Source organism: Rhinopithecus bieti, unplaced genomic scaffold, assembly GCF_001698545.2.
Source record: "Rhinopithecus bieti isolate Rb0 unplaced genomic scaffold, ASM169854v2 scaffold_35318, whole genome shotgun sequence".
NCBI lineage: Eukaryota > Metazoa > Chordata > Mammalia > Primates > Cercopithecidae > Rhinopithecus > Rhinopithecus bieti.
In genome coordinates this window covers 11,967-22,390 of record NW_016814759.1, presented here as the reverse complement: position 1 = coordinate 22,390, position 10,424 = coordinate 11,967, and the positions used below count along the sequence as shown (strand labels likewise).

The 10,424-nt window shown below is 40.7% G+C and overlaps 1 protein-coding gene across 1 annotated transcript in view; it reads left to right on the top strand.

The window, feature by feature from the left end:
- Positions 1 to 1,538: 1,538 nt before the first annotated feature.
- The window catches only part of LOC108515227 (PGAP2-interacting protein-like), a gene marked incomplete at both ends in the record, with an annotated part of 17,861 nt that continues 8,975 nt past the window's right edge, over positions 1,539 to 10,424 (top strand). Inside the window, 3 exons of the mRNA XM_017851918.1 lie at positions 1,539 to 1,644; positions 3,681 to 3,816; positions 5,396 to 5,545. Coding sequence (XP_017707407.1) covers positions 1,539 to 1,644; positions 3,681 to 3,816; positions 5,396 to 5,545 — 392 coding nt within the window. The remainder of the gene's footprint in view (positions 1,645 to 3,680; positions 3,817 to 5,395; positions 5,546 to 10,424) is intronic.

The window sequence follows — 10,424 nt, the reverse complement described above, 5'->3', positions numbered from 1 at the left end:
GTCCTGAGGCTTCTTCAGCTGTCCAGTAGAGAGATGATGGTGACTGAGGCTTCTTCAGCTGTCCAGTAGAGAGATGATGGTGATCTTTGCTGGTGTAATGGAAATAAAGTTGGAGATAAGTGGATAGACTTAGAATATATTTTGAAAGTAGAATTGATAGGATTGGCAGAGAGGGTAGATGTTGTTGGGTGAGGAGAAGGAAAGAATCAAGGAGACTTCTATGGTTTTGGTTTGAGCAGCTGGATGAAGGGAGTGGCATTTCCTGGGAAGAATAAAGGAATAGCATGTTTTGAAGTGATGACATCTAGAATTAATTACAGATGAATAGTTGCAAGGAAAAGGATAGCATGATAAATATAATATGCCTCATGAAATCTCTATTGATGGTTCTGCTTTCTTTACTAGGTATTCATTTGATTCTTTTCTGTTTTACCATTCTAAAATTATTTAAAAAAATTTTTTTGTCATTGCATAGTAGGAGTATACATTTTTAGGGTACATGGGATGTTTTGATAAAGGCATGCATTGTAAAATAAGCACATTGTGGAGAATGGGATATCCATTCCCTTAAGCATTTATCCTTTGGGTTACAAACAATTCAGTTACATTCTTTATTTTAAAATATACAATTAAATTATCATTGATTATAGTCACCTTATTGTACTATCAAATAGTAGGTCTTATTCTTCTGATTTTTTTTGACCCATTAGCCATTGCCACCTCCCTCCCCGAGTCCCCTACTACCTTAGTAGGTAATCATTTGAGATTGATACTTAGGGTTGGGCAGTGCATTCTCTGACTCGCACATGACCTGAGGACCTCATAAAAGGAGCTGTGCTCCTGGACCTTGAGCTTTCCAGTACAGCAGGGGTGTAACATCATTCATAACTAGGTTAGAATAAGCTGACCACGTCTTCAATATGTTGAAGGCCCCTCTGTATCCCTCTGTGTGATTCATTTCCCATGCAGGAGTAAACACTATCCTGAGTATTGTGATTTTTTTTAGCACTTTCATGCGTTCCTTTCTATTGTTACCATATATGACAGATCCCTAGACAATACTGCTTTTTTTCTAAATGACATTTGACGTATGTATTTTACAACATACTTTTTTTTTAAAAATTTAAAGTAATCTTTCTGAGATTCCTCCTTGTGGACCTATGTAGCCCTAATTCACTTATTAGGGTTGTGTAGTGTTCCATTCCACATATGTAGCACCATTTGTTTATTCATTTTCCTGTTTATGGACAGCCAGGCTCTTTCTAACTTTTATTATTATAAGCAGTGCTTATTACAAATACTCACTTTTCAAACATCCCTCCTAACTTCCAAGCTTAAGCTAGAAATTTACAGAAGACTAATTTGAGAATGCTGTATAGCAAATATCTCCTTATTTTCATGGATTAAATGTGGGAAAATGTCTAAGGAAATTCCTTTGCTGAAATAAGAATTTTGGTAGAGAGAAGTGGAGAAAAGTGGGTCACTGAAACTGCCATTGTTCACAGTCATCCTAAATTATCGTTAAAACAATTCCTCAGGCACCAGCCAAAGAGGTCTCTGCTGCTATCTGGCCTTTCAGGTTTGGATATGACAATGAAGGGTGGTCTAGTCTAGAAAGATCAGCTCACCTTCTCAATGAAACAGGTAAGTCTTTCTGGAATTAGTTCCAGGTTTTGAGAAACTATTATTGTTACTTTTATTTTCAGCAGGGTCATAAGCCATAACTTAACACAGGTATAAAATTAAATTTATGACCAGCAGATGGTCATAAACTCACCTCAAAAATGCTCTACTTTGGCAGGCAGCTTCAGGGGGACTGAGCTTCTGTAACCACGTCTGTCTTTGTTTGAAAGCAATTACTTCAGTTGATTCTGAGCAACTCCTCATATTGAGTATCTGCAGGGGATTCGTGTTGTGTTGTTCTTAGGGATACCCCTGCTAGTAGCTCCTGTCATCTAGGGACCCACTGCTGGGGAGCAGAAAACTGTTGGATCAAAAGGCAGAATGGGTTGCAGGGAAAAGAAAGAGAGAACAGACTGTTACTGTGTCTATGTAGAAAAGGAAGACATAAGAAATTCCATTTTGATTTATACTAAGAAAATTGTTTTGCCTTGAGATGCTGTTAATCTGTAACTTTAGTCCCAACCCTGTGCTCACAGAAACATGTTATGTATGGAATCAAGATTTAAGGGGTCTAGGGCTGTGCAGGATGTGCCTTGTTAACAATATGTTTACAGACAGTATGCTTGGTAAAAGTCATCGCCATTCTCCATTCTCGATTAGCCAGAGGCACAATGCACTGCGGAAAGTCACAGGGGCCTCTGCCCAAGAAAGCCTGGGTATTGTCCAAGGTTTCCCCCCACTGAGACAGCCTGAGATATGGCCTCATGGGAAGGGAAAGACTTGACTGTCCCCCAGCCCGACACCCATAAAGGGTGTATGCTGGGGAGGATTAGTAAAAGAGGAAGGCCTCTTGCAGTTGAGATAAGAGGAAGGCCTCCATCTCCTGCATGTCCCTGGGAACAGAATGTCTCAGTGTAAAACCCGATCATACATTTGTTCTATTCTGAGATAGGAGAAAACTGCCCTGTGGCTGGAGGTGAGATATGCTGGCAGCAATGCTGCTCTGTTACTCTTTGCTACACTGAGATGTTTGGGTGGAGAGAAGCATAAATCTGGCCTACGTACACATCTGGGCACAGTACCTTCCCTTGAACTTATTAGTAACACAGATTCCTTTGCTCACATGTTTTCCTACTGATCTTCTCCCCACTATCACCGTGTTCTCCTGCCGCATTCCCCTTGCTGAGATAGTGAAAATGGTAATCAATAAATACTAAGGGAACTCAGTGACTGGGGCCAGTGCAGGTCCTCCATATGCTGAGCACTGGTCCTCTGGGATCAGTATTCTTTCTCTATACTTTGTCTCTGTGTCTTATTTCTTTTCTCAGTCTCTCATCCCACCTTATGAGAAATATCCACAATTGCTTTCAAAGGCCTAGGGTCAATTTGATTTGTTTCAGTGCTCCAGGGTGCTCATTTTTGTGTGAAGCATTCTTGAAATGTGAGAGTGTTTTTGGTTTTTAGACCAGCTACGGGTGTATGGAGCAGGATAAGTAAAGGACTAACCTGTTCTGGTTATTCTTAATGATAAGCATGCCTCCTGAGCAATGTCTTAGTATCTATGTGTATATAATACCACTGAGACATTTCTTTGCCCCTTAGCCCTTTTTTAGTCTGATTTCAGGCTTCCAAGGCACTCCCGGCCAAGATCTAGAAACGCCAATCAACTTAGTTCTGGGTCAGTACCATGGAGCTGTCTGTCCTGGAATAAAATGCCATGGTGCACCGTTCTCTTGTTTCTGAACATAAATTGGATATTTGAGAAATGCGTTTAGATTATTTGAAATTTTAGGAATGATGTTGAGCACATTTGAAAATTTGTATCCTTCTTGGTAGTTCCTGGAGGTGTTTCACGTTTTAATTGCATTCTAAACATGGGAAAATTCCTTTAGAGCTCAGATTTGAGCCACTTCCTTCCAGTGACTTATTAAAATTACTTTGTTTTGGGTTAACAGTAAAGAAAAAAAGGTTAAGGGTCAAGAATGAAACGTTGCTAATTGTTTTTTGCCTTGCTGTGATTCATCACTGTATGCTACTTTTTTTTTTTTTCTGAACAGGTGCAGATTTCATAACAATTTTGGAGAGTGATGCTTCTAAGCCCTATATGGGGAACAATGACTTAACCATGTGGTTAGGGGAGAAGCTGGGTTTCTATACAGACTTTGGTCCAAGCACAAGGTATCACACTTGGGGGTGAGTATACACTTGAGAATTAATCCTGAAGATAGTCCTGAAAGGCTAGACTGCATAGACTTGGAGTGGCAAGTTGATATTTTCATACCTTTGGTGAATGTGCCCCAGTGATGCTTCTTGTGGGTTGAGGAGGTGCTGGAGATATGCACATTCTGTAATTTTTCAAGTGGTTTTTCTATGACTGGATATTTCCAGTTCTTCACTATTATAAATCTAGGAACTGAGGTCACAGCACCAAGCATGTCTGGCCTGGATGCCGTCCTCATGGAGCTTACTTTCCAGTGTAAGACAGAAAATCAACATGTACACACAAAAAATAAATAAGGTACTTCACGATCATGGTAAGTGCTGTGTAGAAAAGAAACCACTGAGGGAGAATAACTGGGTGGGTATTGGCCATGGGGATGCTACTATAGGCAGGGTGATCAGGAAAGTCTCTGCGAAGATGTCATAGTGAGCAGGAGCCAGGATCAGCCTTGGGAAGAGCTGAGGGAACAGTCTGGGTGCAGACTGAGGCAGGATCCATCTTGGTGTGCCTGGAGCATGGGGGGCCAAAGTGCAACTGGTAAGAAAGGAAGTCAAAGATGGGTACCTGATCATAGAGGGCTCCATTTTATCCAGTTGTGATTGGAAGCCACTGAAGGATTTTAAACAGGATAGTGATCTGGAAGAACAGATTCTCAGGGACAAGAGTGGGAGCCAGGAGGCAGAAATAGCACAGATGAGAGATGACAATGGGAACAGCGGAGATGGTGACAAGAGGACAAACTCAGGAACTATTTTAGAATAGAGCCAACAGAACTTACAATAGTTTAGATGTCAGGGGAGGGGAAGGAAGAATCAAGGGCGATGTCTAGGTTTTTGACCTGAGTACCCGCTAAGAGATGATGCCCTTTAATGGAATGGGAACCATCAGGAAAGCTGTAGGTTTGTGCTAAGTGTGAGATACCCCAAGACGGTCAAGTCATGCCTAGTAGGCAGTTGGTTATGGCCTGGAGGGCTGAGAAGGACAGGCCAGGCTGGAGATGGACTTTCAGCTATCATCGTATAGAGACAGACCTGTCTCAGAGACTCCATTCTCTCAGACAGAGAATGCATCTAGCTAGAGAAGAGAAGCCTGCTAAGGACTGAGCTCTGTGGCTTAGAGTGAGGTGGAATGCCTTTTCATATGCCTATAGGACAGTTTTTCATTTCTAATTTTGTAAGTTGTTACTCCATGTCCTAGTTGGCAAGACTGTACCTTCCCATATGTGTTGATTAATATTAGAATTGTTTACGCAAATGTGTTGGCAGAGTAACTGCAAGTACAATGGGTTTTGTGTATTGTTAATGCTGCCCTTTTCGTGTGTCCATAGCGCTTACTAAAACAGAGTTGATGGTGTTTCCTTAGTGACACAGTGAGACATGCTAACTAGCAGATGAAACGATCTGACAAGTGGACTGCCATATAAGTCTCTGCCACATCACTTTGAATGTCCCTTGGTGGGATGTGTGCAGTGGGACCCATCCCTTTTTAATGCATGTACATGGTAGAGTGGGACTGACAATGATGCCCATGTCTCTTTTCATTCCAATACAGGATTATGGCTTTGTCAAGATACCCAATTGTGAAATCGGAGCATCACCTTCTTCCGTCACCAGAGGGCGAGATCGCACCAGCCATCACATTGACCGTTAACATTTCGGGCAAGCCAGTGGATTTTGTCGTGACACACTTTGGGAACCACGAGTGGGTTTCTTTGGCCTACCTAATATTACACAAATGCCAAGAAACAATGTACTTTGTTATTAACAATGTGCTTTGATTTCTATGAAATCACCTTTCTCATTTTCTTCTTTTTTACCTCCCAAAGTATTTCTCCCTGTGTTGCTGGTTTTTAAAATGAGACAGAAGCATTTAAGATGCAGGCAGCTGTGAGTGCTGGTGTAGGGACGGGCCGTGTTAGTCTGCATTTACTGAGCTGTACGGTCAATTCCCTGTGCAGGTACTGTCCAAAGTGCATTACTGTGTTTGATCTTCAGTCTGTGCAAGGTAAGCACTATTAGAGCTCCATTTTGCAGGTCAAGAAACTAGGCTGAGAGAGGTCAGACAACCCATCCAACGAGGAGCAAGCTCATGGTCAGGGCATAGGCAGCCCCAAACCCAGGGCTGCAAGTGCTTGCAACCACACAACAGAAAAAGAAATTCCCTTTTCCTACAGGATTACTGCTACAAATGGAAGTACTGTTGGGATTTGAGGTTATTAAATGACATCTCTTGTCTCCCTCATGTTTTTACAAACAACAGATAGGCAGAGGAATCTGAAAGAGGGAGATCTAAATATCACTTTGAATACTGATAAGCCTATTTGGACAACCTGGCTTAAGTGCCCATATGGACTTGTGAATACATCCCCAAATATACATGAAAATGACTCCCCATAAACGGTGGGCCTACCCTGCCTGCCCTGGCAAGCTCTCTCTTTGATGGAAAGAAGAGGATGGAAAACAGCCTGTCTGCAAACTGGCAGCTTCCAAGGAGAATAGAAAAGAAGGATTTGAGACAAGCACGTAAAATTAACTTCAAGATTATTGAATTAGAAAAGTCCTCCCCAAAAGTAAAGAATGGGGAGAGAGGCCAATAGTGGTTTTCTAAGGAAGTCCCTCTACAAGCAACAAGAAGAGTGGGGAATGAGTTTTATCACCAAAGAATAACATTTACAACCAGTGACAGTACTGAATAAATCATGAATAATCCCAGCAATATATTGTAAAAGCAAACATAAAAGTATATAACTTATACTCTACCATACTAAACCACAATAATTTAAACATGAATGTAAAGAGCTATATGCTATGACATTCACATGCAAGCTTTGCCTGCATTAATGACACAAGACGTCACAGAACTTTAAAGTGACATACTTTTGGAAAACAACATTGTTGTACTGTGTTTTATCTAAACAAATTGATGTGTCTCCCACTCTTATTTCCCTGGTTACCTCACTGTTTCTACTACTATTATGTGAATCTGTGAAAGCATATTTGAATATTTTCTTAAATAAGTCAGATGATAGATAATATAAATAAAGCTTCCAAATATAATTAATATGAACCATTCATGAACCAGACTCTTGCTTGCCTCCTTAGAAATAAGAGGAGTGTTTGGAGGATGGATGATATAGATGGTTCGTATCTCTTAAAAAAGCTGTTTGAAGAAATGCTTTCTGTTCCTCCCAGTGATTTTCATGTAGGAAGTACAGGCATTCAGAAATCATTCCCATGACCTTATGTCGTACTTAACATTGGGTTTATCTTTTTTTTTTTTTTTTTTTTAAAAAAAGGTACTTTCTTGTTTAAAGGTTGCAAGTTCTCAACCTAAGAAACAGTTGAACTCCTTCCATTTTTCCTTTGCCTTTTCCCCCCTGTCCCCTTTAACTCTCTCCAATATATCCCAAAATGTGAAGAATAGGTTTGAAAAGGAAGAGAAAGCTAAAAGAGAGCCCCAGGAATGCGCTTGAAAAAGAGGAGGGAAGGATTGCCTTTTCTCACTTTCTGTTAACCACATACTTAAAGTTCTCTGGATAACACCATATCCTTTACTTGCTGTCTTGCTCATTTGATTCAATAATAATGATGACAACAATAGCAGTAACAATAATAGTGAACACTTATTGAGGATACATAACTCTAGGGATGAAAGCAGTGTAGTTTAATGATTAAGAGCATGGGATTCCAGAACCTGCAGTCAGACAATCCGGTTTGAATCCTAATTCTTTAACTAGCTGTGTATCCTTTGCTGAGTTACTTAATTACCTCGAGCTTTAGTTTTCTCAACTGCAAATCAGGGGCAATAATCCTACCTATTTCATGGGGTTCTTTTGCCCATAGTACCTCATACAACATACATGAATGTAGTAAGTGCTCAATTAACATGGCCATTACTAAACCAGATCAGACAACTATGAATATAAGGTATATTGGGCAGCTTAAAAAATAATTCATTTTTCAAACATAAATCAAGCATCTGACATGTCCCACGCACACAACTAGACTTGGTCTTTGCTTTAGGAACCACTGCTCTGAGCCACCCCCCAGAAGTACTGTCTGGTACACTGTAGCCTCCCCAAAAGTGACATAGGAAAGTTAACACCTTGAATAATTTGTGACGCGATCACGAAATGTTTTGTCTTTGTTTTCTACATTACTAAATACACAAATTCTTACTGTGAAAAAATATTTAGAGATTTCATTTTCCAGTGATTATGGCATATAAATGTGAAAATCCTATTAGGAATGAATAATTCCTAATGCTTGTGCATGTTATTAGCTGATTCAAAAGATTTTAAAAAGTACTGACTACATAAGTACATCTTTTATAACCACTAAATAGGAAATGGCAGCATTTTTTAGAAGTCACACAGGCAAACCCCATAATGAAAACTGGTATTATTTTAGGTAATTAACTGAGCCACTAATCACCATTTAAAGAAATCTATAACATGCATCATAAACACAGAGGAGAGAGCAGAGAATCCATAGTCTGACACTATGTGACAAAGAACCAAAACTGTGTTCTAGGTTTCGTTTCATTGCAGGTAAACCTTGGTAAGTTCCAATTCTCGTGTCTCTGAAAATGGGATAAAATTCTCTTTTCCAGCTTACTTTATAGGGTTATTGGACTGACAAAATATTAACAGATAAGAAAACATAAAGCATATGTGAGCTCTCTCTTTCTTTCTGTCTTGCCCTCTTTCCTTATACATATATATATATACTTTCAACTTTTATTACTCTCACTAGGTAAGATTTATCTCCTGAGAAAATGTAAAACCAAATTCACAGATCACTTCAGTTAGATGTTACTAAAATACATTGGATTGAAAACACTGCCTGTGGTTCAGTGGCTTTGGAATTTTCTAGACCTGGATTTGAATCCTAGTTGTAGGTATCAGATGGAACAGAATTTCCTGCAGACCTAATGAAAGAACTACTTAACAAGATGCTGGAGGGACCCATGGAACAAATAAGAGAGGCCGAGGCACTCAGACACCCGTAACAGTGCCTGTCTTAGGGCTGAAGGAATAGGCAGAGAAAACAGTGTTCCCAGAGCCCAGTGAGACCCAGAACTAGGACAAGGGACCACCTAGCATAGAATGCAGCTACTGTCAGAGGGACTGGGGAAGGAATCCCAGAATGTTGCTTTTCTCCCACATTTTAGTCTCCTGCTGGTGCCTCCAATTGGCCAAACCTAACTTGAAACCAGCAGAGAAGGAAGTCCAGGAGATGAAATCTGCAGGGGTCAGCCTCCCAGGGCATAGAGAAAGACAGAGGATGAATGTGGGCAGGGGAGATGAAGAATAACCATAGGCATATTAGCCTCATTTGAAAATAGAGTTACCACCTGCCTTCTGTTGTGAGAATTCAGTAGCAAAGGGGTTTAACAAATGGCCATTCGTTTCACTCTTTTATTTCTTGAGACATCTTTTAATAGCCCTCATCTGTGTACACATATTTATCCAACTCAGTCCTGTCTTGAGATCTTAACTCAACAAGGTTTCTCCAGTCTTCTCAGTGCTTAGTGATCTTCTATTTTCTTTGTCATTTTCTCCCTTAACACTCATGTATTAGCTACCTTTCTATGTAAATACCATGTTTGTCTACTTCCTATCTGTTCTGGGCTCCATTCCTTGCTCTTACTCTCAGCTATGCATTGCAGAGAACTGCATTTCTCACAGTCCCTTGCCTTCTGGCTTCTGGGTAGGTTTAGCCAATGGGAGGCACTAGTGCAAGGTTGGAGGGAGTAGAGAAGCGAGTGTATTTCTCTCCTTCTCTCTCTGCTTCCTCTGGTGTCTATGGGAGGAGTTGAGTCTCTTCTGTGGCTCCAGTTCTTCTTTGAATGGTCCCAGTTCCTCTGGAAACCTCCTCCATTGATACATCTCCCACTAGTCAGTGCTGGCTTCTGGACTCTGATAATATCACCTCCTCTTGTTTTCCCTGTAGCTGTAGAGGTGGTACTGGTTTCTTATTGTTGTTAATCTCTGATTGCATAATTGACTCCTATCTGGCTTCCCATCACCTGGCTAACCAATTCTCTATATTAAATTCACTTTGTTTGAAACATCTAGGGTGTTTCTGTTTTCCTGGCTGGATCATGTAAAATATGATGTCCTATTTTCCCCCAAACAGACTGACTCTAAACTCCCCAGAAGCTAGATGTACCCACCTAAGTATCTCAGTTATAGGTTTACAGTACTTAGCATAATAAAAGCACCATGTTCGGCCGGTGTTTGAGCAGGAGAGTTAAGAAGGCTTTCAGAAAGTGTTCAGTTGGGCTGGGCAGTGGGTCACGCCTGTAATCCCAGCATTTTGGGAAACAAGGTGGGTGGATTGCTTGAGGCCAGGAGTTCAAGACCAGCCTGCCCAACATGGAAAACCCTGTCTCTACTAAAAATACAAAAGTTAAGTCGTGCATGGTGGTGTGTGCCTGTCATGCCAGCTACTCAGGAAGCTGAGGCAGAAGAATTGCATGAACCCAGGAGGTGGAGGTTCCAGTGAGCTGAGATTGTGCCATTGCACTCCAATCCGGGTGACAGTGTGAGATTCCATCTCACAAAAAAAAAAAAAAA